This window comes from Protopterus annectens, chromosome 3.part1 (genome assembly GCF_019279795.1).
Source record: "Protopterus annectens isolate FY-2018-M chromosome 3.part1, PAN1.0, whole genome shotgun sequence".
Classification (NCBI taxonomy): Eukaryota; Metazoa; Chordata; order Ceratodontiformes; family Protopteridae; genus Protopterus; species Protopterus annectens.
The window spans coordinates 1,836,074,739-1,836,099,509 of NC_056732.1; the positions used below are offsets into that span (position 1 = coordinate 1,836,074,739).

General features: G+C 40.1%; 1 protein-coding gene across 1 annotated transcript in view; it reads left to right on the top strand.

The window, feature by feature from the left end:
* Positions 1-406: 406 nt before the first annotated feature.
* The window catches only part of LOC122798731 (oocyte zinc finger protein XlCOF6-like), a 338,042-nt gene continuing 313,677 nt past the window's right edge, over positions 407-24,771 (top strand). Inside the window, exon 1 of the mRNA XM_044067832.1 lies at positions 407-613. Coding sequence (XP_043923767.1) covers positions 575-613 — 39 coding nt within the window. The 5' untranslated portion in view covers positions 407-574. The remainder of the gene's footprint in view (positions 614-24,771) is intronic.

The window sequence follows — 24,771 nt, forward strand, 5'->3', positions numbered from 1 at the left end:
AAAAAATGAGCAGGACTCCTGCATTTTTACACTGCACATACATTGTGAGCTAATGATTCCAGATCAAATTGTATGTTGTGCGGTAAAAATGCCTGACAATACTAATAATTGCAGAACTGTTTAAAATTACAAGGCACTGTATATAGTGTGTTAAGATGAAAGAAAATTAAAATGTATGAAACCTGTTCTGTCCCCAACAAACAGACACACACACACACACACACACACACACACACACAGCACAAATTGATATTGTAGCCATCTCCTACCAGTGCACAAATTGATATTGTAGCCATCTCCTACCAGTGTAAACTGAAACTAGGATGTACCCGCCCATCTCATTTAATATTTAGATAAACCCTTCCCTTGCTTATATCGTAAATATGTATCAGGTGTTGTAGGGAAGCATATCATAGTCAGACAGGAAGTGAAATGTTGGATAAGGAAATAGGCGTTGTTAGAATACCTTTGGTGTGTCAGCAAGAAATTACAGACTTAATTCGCTTTAAATGACTGCTTAGTATTTCTCTGTTTTTTTAACCCTAGACATACAGAATCCTGAACAGTGTGCCTTATGGAAGGAAGTATGCAACGGATTGTCTTGAAATTGGAGGTAAGAACTTTTGTATGGGTAGGTGAGTGAGTGGCCTTACAATTTTAGTGTCTGTTAGAAAGCATGGCTGGCAGTTATGTATGGTGCAACCAGTCACATGCTGGAAGGAGATTAGAATTTAGGATTGTATAGCAAAAAATTCTATACAGAGTTCTGTGAAGAAACCATATTTACATGATGTGACTCTTTTTTTTAACCCAAATTGTGAAACACTCTTTTTGAACCTGAATTGTGAAATACACTTAATGAGTTCTGCAAGGGTGGGTTGCACTGACACAGCTTTGATTGCATAGTAGGTTGTAGTGAGAAATGTCAGTGCATGTGACGGTAAGTAAGAAATAAGTAAATGATTAATTTTGTCCTTATTAAATGCATACAAGTATTTATTTGCGGGTATTTTTTTTTTTTTTTACTGCTGTAAAAAGCACATGGTCTGAGATGTAATGTATTTTCAAGGCAGGGCCCCCTGCTGTCTTACTGATAAGCTGATGTTACTGTCATCTCTTGATAATGTTTATAGATGTATTAAAATGTGTGAATGATTATACTTTTATTTGAAAGCATATTAGCTTTATTAATGTTTTTATATATTTTTTTCATTTCATGTATTTCATCATGTGATTTTAGAAAGCTGTTTAAGCAGCTTGGTCCTTCAGTTAATTCTGTTCTGAAGAAATGTACGTACTGGATGAAAGAACTAAACTGCTAACATTTTTATACTAAAACTGCCATTTTTATCCTTCACACTGTTTCATTTTATTTTTTTTCTTTGCATGTAGTACTGGGGGGCACTAGTTTTTCTTTTTTTTCTTCTTTCTTTTTGCATTGCTAATGAAATGACATTAGCATTCTGATTTCTGAAGACTCCTCAAATAATGTATCCAAATTCTCCCAGATGTATGTTGTGAAGTGGACATTGTGTTAATGAGGAATCCAGAAGTGAGAGAGCGTGCATAAATGTGAATCAGAAATGTATGTAAACTTTCTCTGTGCCAGTAGACTTCTTTGTTTTTAAATGACAATGAATATTGTTAATGAATATTGTTTTTGCACAGTTATCCTGCGTTTCTTGCCTTATTTTGTCTTTTATGATGTAGGATTACTTCTTTGGCACAAAGTGCTGTAATCACTGCACAGCTAGAGAAGGTGGTATAAAAGCAGTCCTTCTTTCATGGACTGCAGAACTTCTGTCAGAACTGGGGGAATTGTAAGATGAAGAATAACGCATGACCACCTGGTTTTACCTTGTACTTAACTTCATTGTAATCCTAGCTAATACCCACTGGACATGTGCTGTTTTTATGTGGATCACATTGGCATACATAAAGATAATGAGTGTTGTTGTTATTGTTGTTGTGTCTTTCGGCTTTTCCCAGTTAGGGGTCGCCACAGTGGAACTCCGGTCAGCTAATGATTGGCAGTAGATTTTTACGTGCTGAGTTGCCAGCCCTGATGCACAACCTTCAACGAAGGAACGCCCATTCACGCATGTCTCCACACAGAAGACGCTCTAGCTGAGAATCGAACAGGACAATGTCTTACTGTGAGGCGACAACACTACCGCAGCACCACAAATAAGGTCAAATAGAGGAAGTAAGAGATGTTTATGTTGATTGACGTTGACTTTTTCCACACATCTCCTGTTTAGGGGACTCCCATTATACACTCATCCATATAGTTTGTAAAATGGCAGTGCCTATGTTGGCGATACTAGCTCTGTCAGATGTCACATTCACCAGTGACTGGGTTTGTGGTGAAGTTTGGACCACTGGCAGTATGTGTGCTGTGCCTCTTACATGTGTCAGGGCAGGTTCCACCCATGACAGTGATGCGGTTGAATTATGGGGGCACCATTAAGAGGCATTCCATGGGTAAAGCCCAGGAAATGTCTCTGAGCATGTCCAAGAACGAGGTTATGTGCTAGCTTTGTCCTCAGATGTGAGACAATGTTTACCTGATATCTAGACTCCCCCATGGCCAGTGGATTCAGAGAAGAGGGCAATCATGATGTGTGGCATGGATGTAACTGTGGAGGCAACGTTCACTACCAGTTACCACATTAGCATTATTGTCTCATTATGTCGGTACTCCAGTTCACTGTGCAGTAGGTACATTTCCTCCAGTGCTCAAACCCTTCTTGAAAACTTTCCATTCTCAACTTTTCCTCAATCTATGTACTTCTCTCTGTAATACTATTACTCACATAACTACTGGTCTGATTTGATTAAAAAAAAAAAAAAAAACCTGATTTTTGTACTTTTATATATTCCTTTCTGCTTAACAATTGGTTGTACATATATTGGTTATTTGTATAAGATTTAGCTCTATTTGACTTGTATAAAATCTATACTAATGTACTTCATGTTATACTTGTATGTACTGGAGCTTTTCTTCCTGGGCCTCTGCTGAAAAAGGGCCTCAGCTCAGTCAGAAATTCCCAGTCAACAAATGTAAAATAAATAAATTAAATAATAAAATAATTCTAAGTACACTTACCCAGTTTGCAGTACTGTGCATAGCTGTTGTTTGCTCCTAGATCAGCAACTTGCACATCTGCTTGTTGATTCTTGAGTGTTGCATGCATATTGGGGACAGTACAAAAATCATGGCATCCTAGGGTTCCCCTGTGTCTCCCACTTATCTTGAATGCATCCATGTCTGAGGCATGTCACATATCTAAGGCTGTGTCCAGTGGAGATGCAGTAGCAGCTCATGTTGCATGTACAGGTAGTATGCCAAGCCCCAGCAAAGCCTTGTGCTCAACCTGCCTCCACAAGGACCCCTGTACTGATGAATATGGATGTTCCTTTCTCCAGAAATGCTGCAGGCAATCCCTCTGTGTCATCAGGTCATGCTACCTGCATACATATTACCATTGATGATATCTGTGGCAGTCCTGCTGATGTCATCTTTCAGTTGCCCCACTGAGATGAACCTTCCACCACTGGAAACAGTGAGCCTGCAGAATAGGTCGTCATTGTGAGCACACTGATTATATGGTTATATTATCCCTCGTGACATGAACATTGTGGCATTTGTTGGCATGTAACAGTCTGTACCACACACATTGCTGGGCAGGATGTTTTGTCTGAGGGCAGTGGTTCCTACAGGGCAGAAGTGCAGCTATCAGTGGTCATAACCATTCCATCATGTGCATACGTGTCGTACCAGATAGTATGGTCAGTACTAACCTGATGCATCGCAAACAGACAAGGATCATACGTGTCGTACCAGATAGTATGGTCAGTACTAACCTGATGCATCGAAAACAGACAAGGATCCTAGGTGCCAGCACCCACATCCAAACTATCATCTAGTGTGAGTGGCTGGTTCTTTTCCCTGGCAAGTGACACCGAAAAAACTCCTCAGTACTGTCGGCTGTGGGGGCGCTTTCAACTTTGATTTCCATAGCCTACTGCTTAATATAGGAGAATGTTTATAACCACCACCTCTGTACTTGTAGGACCATATTATGGACTTCCACTAAGCCCTGCAAAATCTGGTCCCTGAGCTGTCACTCTGCATTTTTTGATTGGCAACCCCCCCCCCCTTTTTTTCCCATTTACTACATGGGGTGTTGCTTCAACATTTGATACCTCCCTTGATTCAGTGACTCTTTTCTACCTTCTTTGACAGTCATGCCTGACTGGTGCAGGTCTCTCACACAATCCAGCCATATCTCTGCTGGATGCCCTCATTTTCTCCTGCCTTCCTCCTGTCTGTCCCAAATTACTTTCATCAGACTGTCTTCTACTTTCTTGCATACATGCTCAAAGCACCATAATCTATTCCTTTTTTGCAAGTTGAGCTGCCTGCTCTTCTCTGATGTCCACATTCCTTCATCTGTACTACAGTGTGCAACTTACCGCCTGTCTTAAGGCACTTCTCCATCATCTCTAGCTTACTCACTTGCTCTGCCTTAACTGCTTTGGTTTCTGTACCATGCAGTAGCACTGATCGCACCATTGTTTTGTATACCTTGCTTTTTGATTTCTTTGGCATTCTTCTGTCATACACTACTTTTAAATTTCTGTGCCAGTTGGCTGCATCCTCTTTGATTCTAGGTTTGACCTCCTAATTTAGACTTCCCTTCTCCTCAGGCACACCTCCCAAATACTTCAAGCTGTTAATCTGTTCCACCATTTTCCCTTCTGTCTCAATTTTCTGATTTCTCCCATTTTCTGCCTTTACAACTGTGTTATTTAAACTTAGTTTCATTCTGCGCGCCTTCAGTTTTGCATTTCATTCCCCTCTAATGTTTCACTGTCTGCATGCAGCAGCTTTGCTGATCTATTCTCTCTGACCTGTTTGCTAATGTAGTCCATTATCAGTATGAACAGCTGTGGGCTTGGAGCTGAACCATGATGCACATCCATTTCCACTGGGAACCCCTCTTTTGAGTCCGAACACTGTATATGTGCCATTGGGTCCTTTGTGTGTATGTAGTCTGCATTAATTCTACCAGTGTTTCTGGGACTTTGAACCATTGCAGGACTGCCCAAATCAACTTTCTTGGGATCTTGTCATGGTTTCTTCAAGTGTAGGAATGTCCATGCAGACTTTCTCTCCTCATCTCTCTAGCCTTTTCTCAGTTTCTCAGCGATCTGTCTCTCTGCGGACGTTGGGTCTGTTGTGCCGCATCCTGATCCGAATCTAAACTGCTTCTCTCCTGTCATGCTTTTCTACTACTCAGATTATCATTTGTTGTAGGTTCATAGATGATTACTAGTCTTAAGCCCAGCCATGCTTCCGAAATGTACCTGACATGTTTTGATACCCTGGGTTATTTAAGGGGGCATATGTAGGCTTGGGCATGGGTGGTCAAGCCTCTGGCTAATAGAGACATAGGTGCCAGTCCATGGGTAAATTTATGATTTCTCCATCTACTGGTCCAAATTGTGCTTCAGTTGAGTTAGGGAAGAACTCTGCTTCACATGGATGGTAAACCTGTTCTGGAGAAGGGATGGGGTCTTTGAGACACTTGTCTCTTCCTCTTGTCATGTCCTGTTTATGTTGTAGAGGAGGCTTAGGTCCCTAGATTTTAAAGCTCTTTGTTTTGCAGCTGTGCAACAAGTTAATCAAAGTGGGATTAGAGAATGCTGTAGGCCAGGCATAGATCAACTCTCAGCAGTCTGCAGGGGATAGGACTTTGAGGTGGTCATGTTGTTTATGCCCTGTATTCTTTTTATGAGGAAACACTGTCGATGCCTCTCTTGTCACATTTGCTTAATAAGGTACATACTGAATGAACATTTGTATTCTGTGATTAGCTGGTGAAGGCCAAATACAGTAAAAACAATGACATCCTTGGACCTAGATGCCATACCCTTACATATAAGTTGCACAATATAGAATGATCTCCTTACTATAATAGACATACAATGGTTAAAGGCCAGGTTATTGTTTACATGCATTTCCAAATCCCTGACCAGTGGGTCTACTATTAAGGGTGCAGTTTCAATGTGGTAGTATCCAGGAATAACCATCCTCCCAAAGGATACTATTACACATTTCTTAGCATTTAGTTTTAGACTGTGGGTCTGTCACTGTATCAGACCTTCTTTGAGGGTATTTGTGTTTTTAGGGCATTCTGTGATGAATACTTGTTTGCAGTTGTCAGCCCCAGCACAAAGCCTTGAGGGACTCTGCTAGTGACTGGCCTTTTTATGAAGGTATAATCCCTTGTCCTAAATTCTTGGTTCCTATCTGAGGCAGCTGGCCATCCAGCAGGTGACAAAGGTTTTTCTACCAAAGTTTTTGAATTTGTTTGCATTTGATACAATACCACACTCGGGCACTGTAAACCATCACCAAGGCACTGAAAATTACTAGAAAAAAGTCCACAGGTACCACAGATTTGTATGTGTTTTCCATTAAAGTGGTGATTTTAATACTAGAGCAGCTGGTCTTCGATCCTTTGTGGTACCTGTGGACTTTTTATTGTGTCAAATGCTTTGACCAGGCCAGTGAAGGCAGTATGCACCATTTTTGCCCTCATCCTGTTAACCTTCTCAAAGAAGTCCAGCGGGATAAGTGGACATGATCTGCAGTTTGAATCTAGTGTGTGAAGGTTTCCTGTGTCATTGTTCATCATTTCAATGGATAATTCTTTCCATGTCTTTGCATATGAGACTAGTCCGATTTGTAGTAGTTCTGCACTACCTGGATTTGTAGACTGCCTGCCCTTGTACAGAGAGATGAAAGTTCCACTCCTTCATTTGCTTGGCATGAAGCTTGTCTAGAGACTGTGGTTAAACAGTGATTCTGGTACTGATAGTGTGTTTTCATCCTGTGATATTATCGGGGCTTATAGATGTAGTGTTCTTGGCCTTGGAAAGTGCATTGAGGATGTGTTCCCTAGTGATAGCTGGGGGAGTTATAGCTGAGGGTGTTTCCTGAGAGATGTGTGGGGAAGGGGGGTAAAACTGGATCTAAATTTGTCTGGCAGTAGATTTGCTACATCTTCTAGCTCAGTCCATTTACAATTAGTTTGGTACATTGTTTGTTGCCTTTGAGGTTGTGGACATAGCTGAATTATGCCTTGTGATTGTCCTTGGCCTGGGAGCCTATTTCTACTGATCTACTAGAGTTGCTGTTGACAGTAATGAAAGTATTTACCGTACTGGGCAATGCACTTCCTGATGTTTGCCATGGTTTCCTTCCTTTAACAACCTGGTGATGTTGAGATTTCACCAGGGTGGCTTGTTTTTTTTGAGTTTATCCTGTGCCTGTAGGTACAGATGTCTCTACACAATCATTAGTATGATTGCACAGAGATTTGTGAACAATTCTGCATAGGCAGTGATCTTCTCAGCGTTGTGGGGGGGGGGGGCTTGAATTTTTGCTAGGGTGTCACTTAATTGTAGGAAGTTTGCTTACAATAATTCATCAAAGTTTCGGGGTTAGCTGGAATCTCGGATTTATTTCTATTTCAAAGGAGACCGCTTTATGGTTGAAACTGACCAGTGAGGACATTACACTGGGGGTGGTTGCAACATTCTCCTGTGTTTTTTAAGACTCTGGTCAAGGATATTGGCACCCCTAGGAGGTGTACAGACTAGCTGGTTCAGGCCATTTGTATTTACAAAAAGTCCAGGAATCTTTGGGGCTGCTTGTTTGAGGTCGTGTATAATTAGCATTTTATAGTGAGGTAGTTAAAATTACCCATGAATATGATGTTGGGTTGAATAGGGTGGGGGGTCTCCAGTATGTGCTATGTGTTTCCTGGGTCTGTGGACCTGTACGTTTCAAGGATGTGATATAGGAGTTTACTTATTGTAATTTGGATGTGGAGATGCTGAGCCATATCATACTGTTTGACCAGTCCTGAGGTGTGTGTTTGTTTTGATGTAAATTGAGAGACTTCCTCCTCTGGTCCCTTCTGTGCAGTAGCTAATGCATTATAGCTCTGAACTATGAGGGTGATGTCCATTGTTTTAACTGTCCTCACCTTCTCCAGTACCTTCATGCAATGTGACGAGAATTTGTTACCACTATACTGCCCACAATTGTGAATGTCCCCTTTAGTCTTGTATACTGGTACTAGAATGCTTATTCTCCAGTAATCCAGGATACGGGCCTTCTCATACTGCTGTTAATAAACTGTGGAGCCATTTCTCCCATAGCTTACCCAACATATTGTTCATATCTACCTTGACCTCTTCTTGACTGGCTGCTTTCCCTGTTTTGTTCTCCTGTGGTGGGCTCATGTTTTTCTTTCATTCCAGGTCGTCTGGGGCAGTACAGCTTCTGTGGAGGGTTCCTCATTTAGAAGCTGATGGAAGTACTCCTTTCATCTGCCTTTGATGTCCTGTGGCGTGGTGAGCAGTTTGTTGCTGGCATCCCTCTGCCAAATTGCAATGCAGTTATTTAGTGAAATTACTATAAATGGCTGCATCTCATGAACCTCTACTATCCACTAACAAAGCAGGTCAGGGTGACACCATTTCAGGTCCTCACACAAATGCCTTCACTGTTCTCTGTATGGATCATGCCAGTGGCATTAGACAACACCAGTGCCACATCAATCCAGGTATGAACCTTTTTTTAATCGGGTCATCATACTGAACAAACTCCTTAAAGCTCATGTGCAGGAAGTCTTTTGTCTTTTCTTGCCACCGACCTAGAGACAGGCTAGTTCAGGAGTTGTGATTGCATTAAAGTGTACACTCACTCTTGTTCACATACCTTACCCACCATGGAATATGCCCCCCCCCCCCAAGTGCTGTACTGCAGATTTGTTCTGTTCATGCCTGTTTTAAGGTGCACTCTCATGAAATGCAACCTATTAATCTTCCTTCCATGACATCACTGCAAAGTTTATTGAACTTTGCTCTCTCTGATATCAGCAGGGGGGTATAAGTATGGCCATGTCTATAGACTTGACTTGGTGCCTCACAGCACGTGTGCTAGGGCCTGTCTATTAAAGTCTGTGAATGTACTCCTATGCAAGATGTCAAGTGATGTTAGCAAGGAATCGGTAGGATTATATGGGCAGGTACTTATTAAAAAGTTTACAATTTTATTAAGAAACTGCCAGTGTAATTCTAGTTACATAAGATGAAAAGTACATCGTGGCATTTAAGTTAAAAAGTGCAGCAATGTGCACTGACTGGGATAGTAAACCTTCTAAGGCAGTTCCTGGCCATTCTATTATCCAATCTTCCCACTTGTTCTTCTGTTTGTAAAAAGTCAGTTTTTCTTTTCGCATCCGCTCCTTATATTGTCACAAAATTCCCTTCATCTCCTCTTTCATTGGGTATGTATGTACATATGCTTCCCCGTTGTATTCCATTGATTGTAGAATACTGGATATCCACTAAGCTGATCTGTATTGCTCTTTTAAACTTGGCGGCTCTCTAGTTGCCTGCAGTACAGTATGTATGTGTGTTGTACGTTTAAGAAGCATTTCCAAGCACTGAATGTGCATATAAATAGCAAGAACGTGCTAGCTTCAGTGCCATTTTGAGAGTGCAGCCATAGAGTGAACATGTATGAGAGAAATGGTCAGTCTGTTTACAAGTTTATCTAAGTTAACGTTAACCCACGCATGTTCGTCTGTTTTATCCTGACTGGATGAATGACATGATGTTAGAAGTAGGTAGGATTCCAAAGACTGATTTCCAGAGATTCGAGGAGCAGAATCTGCAGTGACAGTAAAATAAAAGAAACTAGCAAAAACAGGCTAGAGCTAATGAAAACAGGCTAGAAACAAACTAGAGCTAATGAAAACTTGCCCAAACGATTATTTTTATTAAGATAAAATGGAGCATTACAAGGGCACAGAAAGCATTACTAAGCAAATGAGTAACACAGAAATGTTTATTAAGCAAACTAAAATCATAAGTTTATTAATTAAACAAAATGTTTGAAATTATCAGAAAAGTACATAGAAGGTTCAGAGTTGCCTCGGATTTGCAAAATGAACATGTTTAGAGTAAAACAAGCACAAGAAAAGCAACTAAATGGGCAAAACAAATCTAATAAAGGGCATATTAAGCATAAATAAAGCAAGGCAGTTGCATGTTTTTGGCAAATTACAGTGTTTTGGCACAAATATTTATTTTGCATTGATTGAAGCTATTCAGAGTGGCTAGAGCTAGAGCTATTCGAAGCATCACAAAGTGTGGCTAGAGCTATTCGAAGCATCACAAAGTGAGTTAAAGTGCTTATAACTGTGCATTTATTTCTAAGTTTATTGTGTGCAAAGTGCAACTATTTGAAGTGCAGTCAAACTACAGCCATTTCAAAAAGTTTCTTGTGCTGGGTGTGCCTACTTGCGAAGGGCTGCCATTACAGAGTGTTTCTTGTACTGTAAAGAGTTATTTAGCAAAGTAAAGCCATTTTGGAAGTTTGTGTGGTGTGTACTGCTTATTCACAATGTGCAGTTACTTTGAAATGTTTCTTACAATGTGGATAGATGACTTTACAGTACAATAATTTCAAGAGTGTTCTTGTGCCACAGAGACTTATTTTGCAAAGTATTTCCGAATTCAGTAACTCTGAGGCTTATTTTGCTATTGAGCATAGTTACAAGTGGTGACATAATTTTCTGACATATATAGGTGTGTGTGTGTTCGTGCATACTTGCAAAAAGCTTTCACTGATGTGTTAATATGGCAGAGGCATTTCACAAACCAGCTCTACTTGTATTTGATCGGAATATTGCAGGGAATTGGAGAATATTTGAGCAAGAGTATGATATTTTCATCCAAGCAGCTTACTCGGATAAAGATGCACACACCAGGGTATTCATTTTGTTATCTGGGTCAGAGGCCAATGATAGAGAGCTTTCACATGTGTATGTACTAGCAGTGTATGAGGATGAAGATGAAAACTGTTGTATTGTTGTTTAGGCTGAATCAAGGGAAGATCCTGGGTGTTTGAAGTGTAAATTCAGGGAAAAGTGCAACCCCAAGACCAATATTACATTGGAGAGGCATTTGTTTTGCACAAGAGACCAAAGGCTAGGAGAAACGCTTGCAGCTTATGTTACCGACTTGAAACAAAGCTAAAACTTGCATGTTTGTTAGATGAGCTCATAAAGGACAGGCTTATGTGTGGTATTAATAGTGCTGCTGTGAGAGAGATTTTGCTTCGTGATAGAGACTTAACATTGAGCAAAGCTGCTGAGATTTGTCAGATCCGTGAAGTTACAGAAAGACACAAGTATGCTTACAAGTGACAAGAGCATGGTTTCAGCAGGCTCCAAAGCAAATGTAGACCACATGCAGCATGTGGTAAGTGAAAGCAGGCCTAAGCACATGGCAGCTGCAGCTGCTGTGGGTGTGGCAGGGAAACCATGTAGTTTTTTAACCAGTTCAGTTAAAGGAGCATGCTCTGTACAGGACAAATGTTGCTCAGTGCAGAACAAATGTTGCCTAATACAGCACAAGGGTGAGTCAGCAAAACCCAAATCAAGCTTCTGTCGGAATTGTCGTTTCAACCATGAATCTAAAAGAAAAAATTGTTTAGCATTTGGTCAGCAATGTTACAAGTGTAAAAAAAAAAAAATATGTAGATGGTGCATCAGTAATTGGTGAAAAGGTTAATGTAGTAGATTTGCTGGCAAAGGGCAAAGTGTTTTGTACTGTTCTGATCCATGGCAAACCCATCGAGCTCAAAGTAGACTCTGATGACATGACATTACACTTTGAACCAGTAACATTTGCTAAAGTAAAAGCTGGTGAACAACGTAATGTGGCTAGTTGTGTGAGACTTGTTGCATATGGAGGTGAAGAAATTCAAACTGAAGATTCAGTAGTGCTTTCATGTTGTTTGGCTGGGAACAGTTACAATTTGGTGTTTTTTACATAGTCCGAAGACCTGTGCAGTCATTACTGGGTCTGAGAGACAGACTTGCCTTCTTTCACTAAATAGGTTCATTCCATAAGCACATATCCCAGTTCCAGCTTCACTGATGCTATTTTCTCAGAATATGCTGATGTCTACGATGACAAGCTTCCAGTTGTGTATTCCATGAAGTTAGACCCAGAGGTCAGTCCAGTGGTCAGACTGGCAAGAAGAGTTCCAATAGCTATGCAGAGCAGAGCTCATTTGGATAAAATGGTGCAGCAAGGTGCAATTTGTCCAGTTACAGAACCAAGTGAATGGGTATCCTCTATGGTAGCAGCTCACAAAAAAGTCTCGGATGAGATTAGAATATGCATTAACCCAAGAGACTAATAAGGCATTGAAAAAACCTCCTCATCCCATGCAAACAGTCAAGGAAGTTGCAGCCCTGATACCGAATGCCACTGTATTTTCTGTCTTGGATGCAGAGAGTTCATTTTGGCAAGTGATACTCTATCGCAAGTCTTCATTACTGCCTACATTCAGTACCCCATTTGGAAGATAATAGATTCCTCAGGATGCCATTTGGAATACATTCTGCAAGTGAAGTCTTTCAGCGTGCAATGGAACAGATCTTTTCAGGTTATCCCTGTGCCATAGTAGTGGATGACTTATTGGTCGGAGGCAATGGTGAAGCAGAGCATGACAGAAACCTCCTAGACAGAGCATGTGAAGTGACCTTTTAAAGCTCAATCCTCAATCCTCTGAAGTGCAAATTCAGACTACCAGAAGTCACATATATAGGTAATTTGTTTACTAGTATTGTGTTATGACAAGACCCATCCAAGCAAACGGCTATTCTTGAGATGCCCGCTCCAAATAATGTTCAAGCTCTACAGCATTTTCTTGGTATGGTTAACTATTTGGGCAAGTGTATAACAAATTTCAGAGAATTGACAGCACCTTTAAGAGAGCTGACTTACAGAAATGTTGCATGGTCATGGCTAGAACAGCACCAGAGAGCATTCAGTGATCTTGACCAGAAAATTGCCGCTCACCTACACTAAGATACTATGATGTCAGTAAACCAGTTGCTCTTTCCTGTGACACCTCTTAGTTTGGTCTTGTCGCAGTTTTTCAAGAGGGCAGACCGGTAGAATAAGCATCTAGAAATCTTACCTGAACTGAAATGCAATATGCTCAGATTTGAGAAGGAGCTTTTGGCAGTTTGCATGTTCAGAGTTTCATGATTATATGGTCGAGATGTATCCAGATTGAAACTGATCATCAACCCCTAGTTACTATTTTAAGAAGCCTATGCATTCCGCTCCAACAAGATTACAAAGAATGATGCTTAAATTGCAAAAGTACAATTTTTCAAAATGGTCTATACAAAAGGCAAACTTCTTTATCTGGCAGATCGCCTAGAAGTAAATCAGAACAGCTTGATGCAAAGAATTTTTGACTTCAATGTCATGAAAGTCCATAAGTTTTCGACCACAAGACTTGATGAGCTGAGAGTTCATACAAAGACCGATTTTCTGTTTTACAAAACCTCAACTACTACATCCAGGTAGAATGGCCATCAAAGCAATCCAGTGTACTGCCTGAAGTACAAGCTTATTTTCCTTAGAGATGAGATGTCGATGGAAGATGACGTTATTTTCAAAGGTCCTAAAGTTGGTGTTCCTGCTTCCTTATGTGAATATATCCAGATTTTGCATCGTGGTCACCCAGGTTCCGAATTTACCAAGAGGGCGAGGGGACTAATATTTTGGCCTTCTCAAAAGGCATTGTTCTTTCATCTTGTTCAGTGTGAAATAATACTAGACCACATCCATTAAAAAAAAACAACACTTCAGCTAAGTCAAGTTTCTGAACTACTTTGGTCTGTAGTAGCTACTGACATATATTCGAGTTGAACAATCAGCATTACTTAGTATTGGTTTGAGACTGATTTGTTGCCTAACGCAATGTCCACTACTGTTGTTACTAAGTTGAAACATCATTTCTCAGTCCATGGTAGTCCTCATAAGCTTATCTCTGACGGTGGTACTCAATTTACAAGTCAGTTGTTTCAGAATTTTGCAAAAGAATGGGACTTAGTACATGTTACTAGTAGTCCAGAATATCCGCAGTTAAATGGTGTACTGAACATGCAGTACAGAGTGCAAAGCAATTACTAGAGAAATCAAAGCATGACAATACCAATGTCTTGATCTCAGAAACATACCCCATGATGATGTACTTGGCTCTTTTTTGCTCAAAGACTTCTATCTAGGCAAACCAGAACAACCCTGCCTATCGGTTCCAGTTTATTGAGGCCTGAAGCTAAGAACAGAACAATCCAAGCCCAACTATTCAGAAAGTGTTGTTTCCAGAAGTCCAATTATGATAAGAGCAGATATCTTCGTTCATTAAAAGGAGAGACAGTGAAGATACAAACGAAGGGTTTTGACCAGATTGGTCAAGTTACAGGTATATGTGCTGAGCTGAGATCCTATTTTGTGAAGTCTGAGAGCGTGGCATACTGGAGAAATCAAACATCATCTTTATTTTTTATTTATTTATCATTTGTTGACCGGGAAAGTCCGACTAGGTTCCACAGAGCCTGTTTTCAGCGGAGGCCCGGGGAGAAATGCTCCAGATGTATCTTCCTGTAGCAGAACTGATATCGCAGCATTGATCCTGTGATACAGACTCTCTCTAAAATCTCTGAGCAGTCCAGACAATGTTGCTGTTTCAGAACGTGTCTGGACTCCAACTTCCATTCCTGATGATGTTCCAAATGTCAAGGTTAAACATTCGGCAGAGATGGTCCCCTTCCTAAACCTGATTCTCTAAATTCTATGTCGCACGATTTGGTTGCATCTTCAGACCTAGTGTGAAATACACAGCAACCGTATCTATATGTGTTTAGTTCTGTATATGTATTTAGTTCTGTATAATTGCATGTCGATTTGTTGTATTTATTGCATGCCGTTCCGTGTCTTCAGTGAAGTATGATTTACTCCTCAAGGAGGGAGGATGTAGAATATGTATGTGTGTTGTACCTTAAAGAAGTATTTCCAAGGACTGAACGTGCATATAAGTACCAAGCACATGCTAGCTTCAGTGCCATTTTGAGAGTGCAGCCAGAGAGTGAACATGTATGAGAGAAATGGTCAGTCTGTTTTTACAAGTTTATTTGCCTCCATCCTGATGTTTGTACATAATAAAGCTGCTTGAACGAAACCTATGCATGTTAGTCTGTTTTATCCTGACCGGGTGAATGACACTTCCCTTTACTTTAATTGTTGGCTCCATCCTAGAAGATTACACTAAGAAGCCCCTTCATTTCACTGCTAAGGATTGAGACACCTCTTTTCCTGCTTGCTTACTACTTATTGCAGTACCTAGAACTATTAACACCTTTTCTTCCAGCTTGCATTTAAAATCTGCTACATCTAGGACAAGAATGGCAGTCACTGGTTATCCTTCTGAATGGTTTGTAAATTCTACTATAATTACATATGCCCTCTGCTGCATTTAATTAGGTTGTCTAAATGGCTTAGAACTGGGCAAGATGGAAGGCCAGCCTGCTAGTTTCATATCTGCTGATGGCCTTTTAGCTCTGGATCTCATAACATAGTGTGCAAAAACTACCTTATGCCAATGGACAATGAATTGATAGTTTTCTCTTTCAGAGGTATAAACGCCTAATTAAACTAGTTTTCTTTCTCGCCAAAAACTTGCTGTGTGAGCTTCACACCAAAATGGTTTCGATAATTGTTAAGCTGCTAGTGACTTTCCAGGCAGAACATGTGTATGGTCGCGCTTTCCAGGCAGAACATGTGTATGGTAGCATTGTGCAGTATAATCAACAGTCATGCTTGCTTCTTTAAGAATGGCCTGCACCCCTTGTTTCAGGAATTTCTCATACTGGCTAAAGCCTTTGTGTTCCCCAGTGTCTTTTTTAGGCAGAGTCCATTTGATGGGCAGTCTAACAAAGTGACATATCAGTCCTGAAATTGGATCACATTAAGGTAGATCTCTCAAGGTCAGACTTTTAGATTTCTGGCATTGAAGTCAGTCCTGCATTTGGAAACATCCGTGCCTGCATTTAACCAATTCCTTTACAATGCAAAGAGGATGCTCCCTCTGTACTGGAGTTTTGGCACTTAACCTGCCTTCAGACCCAGTGATCGAGTCTCCATATTTGGTTAGGAACATATTGCTTCCAAGCGGATCCCTAGGGACTACAAAGTGAACTCGTTGAACCTCAGATCACGCTACACAGGATTAATTATCAACTAGTAGCTTGTTCTACAACACCATCTTTGTCTTATGTTGAGCCTGTCGGATTTCAGTGTTCTAAATTTATTTCTTTATTAGCAAAAACTCTTCTTTACTTTAGTGATCTTTCAGTAAACTAGGACACTTGTAACTTCAACGTAGGATATGATAAAAAAAAATCTGAATCTTAATAAAAATTCTCTTGATCTAGTTGCTAAATAAACCTCCTGGAATATGTCATTCTTTACCTGTTTTTTTTACTAATATGTCGGACTCTTGTATTGCTTCTCCCCAATGAAGTCTGTCCACAACTTTGTGACCTTCTTCTTTAAACTCCCAACATCCCTTACAGCAAACCCTACTGAATTTAAGGACTACAAACATGCCATCCTTGACCTACTCTATAACAAAATATCAGAATTCAGTTATGACTTTAACTCCCCTGGTCTTAGTGAAGCTTATTAGTATATGAAAGAATTTTATCCCTATTTAGAAAAATGCATAGAGCTAGCAGCCTCTACCAGAACCAAGTGTCACGGGAAATCCAAAAACAAAACACATTGATGGTCTACCTTCATAAGTAAACTATACAACAAAAGAAACTCCCTGAATTAAGTAAATCCAAAACCTGTATTCTCAAGGATAATATCAAAAACATTACAAATCCTCCCAAAAACTGAAGAGCACTATTAGGTCCTTTAAATGAGCCCATGGACTTAGGCTGGGTTCTGAAGCCAAAGATAATTACAAATTGTTCTAAACTAAGAAGTAATGTACATTGCTGTGGGCCTATTCTTAATGACGTCTCCTGGGTGTGGACCTAATCTTAATGATGTTTTCTGTTCTGACCCCAGTATACATTGTCAATATCTTTATAAACTTCTTCCTAGAGACTTGGATTCAAAGCCCAGAAAATACCGAAATCCTTTACTCTACCAGTTATCTCTAAAGATCATTTACTGGAGGTGCTAACCAAAACCAAAATACTTGTGTCATGAAAGGAGATACTGCTTGCACTGCTGTCTTGAATTTTGTAAATAATTATATATAATTTGTGAATGTCAACATGATTTATATAAGATGCTTGTGTTTAAAAATGTATTGGAACTGTTTTGTACAGCTGCATTGAAAAGGTGTTTTGTAAAGTGCTTATGCTTAAAATGTATCCACATTGTTCCCTACTGGAAGAGAAAACAAATGTACACTTACTGTTGGGACAATGGAGAGTTTTCTTCAGTCCAGCAAACTTCAGAAAAACAGCTGAAATTAAATTACTTTATAGGCTACGCAATAAAGATGGTATCTTTCAGTTTTCAAGGTAGCTAGAGAGACAAGAGTCTGTGCGAGGGAGCTTTCTGTATTGTCTTCGGAGTGGACTAATTACTACCTCTGAAACCATGAAGGAATGCAATTGTTTTATGACTTCCAGCAGTGGGGGTTTCATCTGGGAATTAGGAGTCAGATGTAGTAATAGTTGAGATATTAATCTGAGAAGTCTTTTAGTGAGACAGAGCATTCTGTATTCTGTCTTGGACCTGCCAGCTAGAATATCCATTCACCACATCTGCCTTGCTCTAATAGTAAGTTACTAGGGAATAGTATAATTCTTAGATACAGTCGGGAATATAGTGAAGCTTAGTGAGCCTCTACTGTAATGTTTTTTCGTATGGTTTTGAACTCTCATTGTGAATATATATTTAGTATTGTCATGTTATTTTATTGTTTATTATTAAATATATTTTAAACCTTTCATTGTGGCTGATCTTTGTAGAAATATTTAAGTTTTGAGGGTACTTGCGTACTTATTTGGCGACACTGTGGGCCACTCCTAATAGCCTTGCTCTTGGTCAAACTACCATTTGTATTAATATTTTTATTGCACAGTAAGATTGGGCACCCTTTGCTAAGAGACTTAAAGTAGCTTTCAAGGGGTTCTGGTGGCAGTGAAAACTAACTTGTAGTTTGGGCAAAAGGGGGCATAGCTACTAAACCTGGGCCAGCCTTTCACGTGTGTGTGTGTGTGTGTGTGTGTGTGTGTGTGTGTGTGTGTGTGTGTGTGTGTGTGTGTGTGTGTGTTCATATCAAAATCTCAAGAGTATATGTCTCAGCTACTTGGGCAGGGACATGAAGCACTGGTTGGACAGTGAGAGTGTGGGAGGACTTGGCTCTAGAGCTGTGCCAGTGGGGAGTCTTCGGGGATCTGGAGAAAGAGAGAGAAAAAACAGCCCCAGACTGAATGTGGTCTCTGTGTGCTCTTAAGGGAAATTGCACTTGATACAGAGAGCTGCATCTAGAAATACTGTGTGTACCTGTTTAACCTCTCAGTGAATGTTTCCCCACTGGTGCCAGTGATGAGGATCGGGGTTCCTTGTGATGCCCCACCACTGGACCAGTAATCAACTTCCTCCATGGGATCTCGCAATAAACCTCGTTGCATAATTAATAGCGTTTGACATGCCCTTGCAGGCACACACCTTAAACTGTTTGTTTAGCTACTGTCTTTGTCTTTCGTGAGTAGAGCAGTACAGTGATGAAGCCCCTCCATAATGGTGGCCTTACAACCGACCTAGGTAATTACAGGCCTGTCAGCCTTGCAAGCCTCCTCTGCAAACAGATAATAATAAGTAGTAATAAATAAAAGCTCCTAATCCTTTGGAGCTGCCACTGACGTGTACCTGCTGCTGCTGTGAGACTAAACTTCTCACCCACTTAGAGTTTTCCTCCTCATCCTCGTTGTGACACAATCCGTGTCAATGGCTAAAGTGGTAGTACACCTGCCTTTGAAGCTGGAAGACCAGGAGGCTGTGGTTCTGTTCCCTCTCCAGGTGATTGGATTGCTGACACTGCAGTGCAGCATTATGTGGGTGCTGCACACCTGAGTGTGTCATCCTTTGGGTAAAATGCCAAACCAAGGTCCCATCTGCTTGAGTTAGTGGTAGCCCAGGTGGATGTAAACAGTCCCACAGCACCTACCAAAAAGAGTAGGGATCCTTTAGTTAATACAATATAAACAAACTATTTATATTTATAGGTACATAACTGACCCCCACTCCTTCCACAACCATAATCTAATTTTTCTCAGTATGTCAGCCAAACTCCATTTCCTGTTAAACAAAATGTCATGCAGGCTTTTGTTCAAAATAACCTATATGACATAAAACAAATTTTTATCTATCATGACACGTTCATTCCTCTTGTTTTTATATTATTCGTACATAATCCTATTCATAATCTATATTGTTTACATCATTATTTATTTACTTATTTGTTTTTGTTTGTCAGGAAAGTCTGACTGGGTAATACCCATTTTCAGTGGAGGCCTGGGGAGAAAAGCTCCACTTGTTTACACTGCATTATACTTTAAGTTCCAATTGACACAGAATAGGTGCGTTCTGTTTACATTCGTACACAAACGGTCATTACATTTATCCATTCTTAAGATTTTACAGAGGTGGAAGTTACTTCCGTGGAGAGCCCATGTGCAGCTTAGTGGATTGTACAGGCAGCAGTTGTGTATAAAAATTGTCATTTCAGTGGGAGATTTAGAGTATTCTGTTTAAGGAGAGTATTTGGAGAGTATCATAGGGTGAACACAAAATCTTAACCTTGAGATGAGCACGTGCAGGACCAGAATTGGTTTAAAAGTACTGAGTTTGTCGGAGAGTTTTATTTGTGTGGGGATGCTATTCCAGAGTTTAGCAGTGTACTGGGAGTAGAGAGTCTCCTGCAACAATATATGACTTCTTTGTAAGTAATAAGTATTTGTTATTAGAACTGAGGTCCCTTGCTGGGCAGTAATACATTTTGCAGCGTAAGGCATTTTTCTGGATGATTGAATTTGTATGCTGCAGTTAATATTCGCAAGAAATTTTTCTTCACAAAACTTTTCCCCAAATTTAACCACTCTTTTTTTTTTTTACATTTCAAAATAACATGCTGTGCTGTCTGTTCCTCCCCACAAAAATAAACACGTTATTTCAACTTTCTGTTTATATGGCATGTTCCCTGTTACTGGTAACTTATTTATTACCATTCTCCACAGAAATTCCTGATTACTCAACCATCTTAATGCAACCACCTTTTCCTTGTTTTAATGGCTTTTATCACTACTTCTAGTAAATTTTCCCAAGGATTTACCGCATATTTCTATCCTTCAATATATCCTCAGTTTTCATTTCTGTTGGTATGTTTCTTGATTATGATTAATTTCTTCATTTATGTAGTGTTTATTTCTTTATTTACATAATTTCCCAAATGTTTGTACTTTATATTTAAACATTTATCATTATTAATTTCTCATTCTCTCCCTGTACCCTATACAAGTACAAATGAGCAGAATATAATTCACCAAGCCTTTTTCTTGAATGCTAATCTAGAAGTCTTCCACATGTGACATATTCCTTTCCTTTCTTTTATCAAATCCTCCCATTGTTTCATAACTACATAATTTTCCAAGTTATTAATCTGTAATAACGATCGTGCATTCAATGAAAAAAACACCCCTCCCAATTTTCATAACCTCACCCAAACCCTTATCTTTATGGAAGGTCGTTCTCCTTTCCTTTAAATATCCATTCAGACAAACCAGCACTCTCTTAACCATATTTTATTTTTAGTAACCGTATCGTCTGTATATGTCAAAACTGCGGGAATCCCCACTTTTTTGTGTTGCGTATCTAGCAGCTTTCATTTTATAAGCTACTTCACTCACTGTTGCATTCATTACCGATGCAAATAATATTCCATTAATGAAACATCCATGTCATACAACACAATTCATGCATATTTCTTTACTCCTCTACCCAATCTCTAATATTCTCACTCTATTATTTTTTGATATGCTGGCATGTACAGTCTCCCAATTCCATTGGGTAGGATGGCCTTTCTCTGTCTCGAGGGACGATGAAGTTTGCATCACCAAAATCAGTTGGTGGATGAAATGCAGTGCCTGCTAAATTTTTGACCGGCAGACTCTCTTACAGTTTGTGCAGGTGTAGTCAATGCCTGGCTGTGTAGGTACTCGAGCTGTCCTATGCTGTCTGCGTTCTTGCTCCTCTCTCTCTGTCTCTCTCTCTGCTCATCTGCTTACCTATCTTGATGGCCAGTCTGCAAGTGATATGGTCTGCAGCTGTCGTTTCCCAGCCTGTTGGACTGATGTCGCCTGCCTTCATATCATACTAGCAGATGTCTTTTAAGTGCAGAGCAGGCCTTCCTGTGGGTCTGAAGCCAGTGGCAAGTTTGCCATACAGAAGGTCTTTGGGGCTTCAGCCTTCCCGATTATGGTTGACATGATCAAGCCAGTACAAGCGCCTTTGAAAGAGCAAGACAAGCATGCTTAATATCCTTGCCTGCTCCAGGATGTTCGTATTTGGGATGTGGTCCTGCCAGGTGATGCCTAGGATCCTTCTGATCAATTCCATTTCCTATTCCATAATCCCACAAAGTATCAGGTTGTGCTGTATCAAATACCTTACTAATATCAAGTTTCACATTGTGTGTCTCTCTCTCTCTTTCTCTCTCTTACTTGTAATATCACAAACAATTTCTTGAACCACCAGTAATTTCTGGCATCCATTCCCTCTTATGCCATATATACTTTCTTCCATAATGTCCTTCTTCCATTCTCCTCTGTTTTATTCTCATAAAAAATATAATCTGTATTTAACGTGCTAGGTCTCCAGTTATTTTTTCATTCATCTTTCTTCCATAAACATTTTAATATCTCACTACTTAACCCCTTCTTGCAAGCATTCATTCAAAACAAGCACTCTCTTTGCCAATCCATTACATTTCAGACCCTGTGCCATCTGGACTTGATGCTGCATCAACGTTTACTTTCCTAAGTACGTCATCCAATTTACTAATAGTAATAAATTCATCCAATTTACTAATAGTAATAAATTCTTCCTTAACTTGTTCTTGATTTTTTTTTGCTTGCTATTCTCTTGTTTTCTTTTACCTTTTATACATATTTTCTATATGCTGACCTACAGTACTTACAATTTGCTCTCTTTACCTATCCTTTTTCATTTTCCTCCTATTAATATCCTCCTTTTACTGTTTTACCCAAATATGTAGACACTTCCTCCCTTCTCTCTTTCCCAGCCCTGACAAAATATCTATTATGTCTTCCTTCTTTCTTGTCCAAACCACAAAACGTTTTCCTTTTTAATAAAGTTTATAGTTCATTTTGTTCTTTCATTTTCATTAGCATATGATTTTCCAGACTGCATCGCACCTGTAACCTTACATCCATCTGTCATATCCGACTACAAAATCTCAGACTTTTCTCCACTATCATCTTTGTTCAATAAACCATCCAACTTTTCCTCCTGCAAAACTCCAGAAGAAATTTAAGTTTACAACTTCTTCAAATACGTGGAGTTTAAACTCTGCTAAACACTGCCTATTTGCACTATTCTCTTGCTTCTCAACAGTTTTCTGACCAGCTGACAGAATCACACTGCTTTCACCAAGAGAGCAACTTTTTTCTCGTTCCATTACTACACAGGTTCTCCTAGCAGCCTCCATGCCTGGAACAGAAGCAGGAAGTGCAAGAGCAAAAATGTTCCCCCTCACAACCGAGAGAAAAGGGGAAGTTCCTCAATTCCCTGGTCAGATTTTTCTTAGTAGTGTAAGTACCAGCTCATATCGTCCCTGAGAAGAGGCAACTAGCATTGTGGGACTACATCAGTCAACAGAAGATAAGTAAAATTAATGAATAAATCATCAACCTATTTTCTGCATGGGGTCAGGATGTTGTGCTGGCTGTCGCCAGCTTTCTTCAGTGCCAGTTTCCTATATTCTTTGACGGTCACGTTTGAGACCTTCTCTTGCACAATCTATCTATCCAGCTCTCTACTGGATGTCTTTGTTTTCTCTTACTTCCTGTTTGTCAGATCTCCTTCACCAAATCTTCTGCTTTTCTTCACATATGCACGTACCACGTAATCCATTCTTTATGACTTTTGTAGTGGGAGCTACTGTGGCTTCTGTGCCAATGTCATCATTTCTTCATCTGTCCCACAGTGTGTATCTTACAATCCATCTGCAGTACGTCATTATCACTTCTAGCTGCTGTGTCTTCACTGTCCTTATTTCTGTAACATACAGGAGTACTTGATCACATGACTGTTTTGTACACCTTAATTTTTAGCTTCTTTAGCATTCTTCTGTCACACCAGCTTCTTTGACGTTCTTCTGTCACACCATACCCTGACAATCTGTGCCAGTTCTCTACACCATTTCTGATTCTAGCTTTGACCTCCACATTCAGACTTCCCATCTCTTCAGCTAGCCCTCCCAGATACTTGACGCTGTTAACCTGTTTTCACTTCTTTCTCAATTTTCAGCTTCTTGTGATTTTCCCAATTTGCTGCCGTGACAACTGATTTGTCTGTACTCTGTCATCTCATGTGTCTTCAGCAAATGATAGGAGAATGTAATGCATAACTGAAGTTCCTGTTCAGCTTGTAATGATGCATTGTGTGGATGCAGCAGCTTTTTTCTGTCCTCTCCAACCAGTTTACTAATGCAGTCCATCACAAAGATGAGTAATGATGAGGTCTGAACTGAACCGTGATGCACCCCTCCACACTCCCAGTAGGAACCCCTCTGTAAATCGGAGTACTGTTAAGTACAGATTATCAGGTCTTTTTATTTGGGTTCAGGATGTTATATCCATTGTTAGTCAATGTAATCCAAATCACCTACAGACAATGGTCTCTTTACTGAATGGCTATCCCAATATTTCTGGGACTTCAAAGTAGTTTCGGTCAAATCAGCTTTCTTGGGATCTTGGCATATAGTTTCAAGTGTAGGAATGCCCGAGTGGACTCTTAACCTTAACTCTGGCTTCTTTGTCTGAAACACCAGGTCAGTTGTAATGCATCCTGATCTGGTTCTGAACTGCTCATCTCCCATCTTACTCTTCAGATTCATTATCAATCACCTCTCCAGCAGTTTCCTGCTGTATGACAGGAGTTTGATAAACCTTTATATTGCCCCATTTCCGAATGTCCGCTTTGTTGTTGCGAATGTCTTCTTTGTTTTTGCACACTGTCACTAGAATGCTTGTTCTGCAGTCATTTATGTTATGCCTGTCTAGCCATGTTGCTATGAGCACTCTCAAGAAAAATTTCTCCCATAACTCACCTGGCATATTGATCATGTCTGCCTTGACATCATCTGAGCCTGCTGCTTTTCCCAACTTCATGTTCCCATAGTGTTTTTCTGTCTTCTGGGATGGGCTCCTTTTTCACTGTAGACTCTGGGGCAGTGCAGCTTATCTAGGGTTTTCTTCATTCAGAAGCTGGTGGAAGTACTCCTTTGATGTCCTCGACTGGTGAGTAGGTTGTTGCTGGCATTCCTTATGAAGGGTGTCTGAATATGTTCCTTATCTTTTTTGTCTTTGCCTTGCAACTTGATAGAGCTTTGTTGTGCCACCTGCTGAGTTGTCTTCCAGAAGCTGGTAGAGAACCTCTGAATCGGGGCAGATCTTAATCCAATTGGACCTATTTAGCCCAGTAGAATCCTGCTCTGGGGGGGGCTCTAGGCTATGACAGAGTCATTTTGCCTCTTGTGGTCCAGAC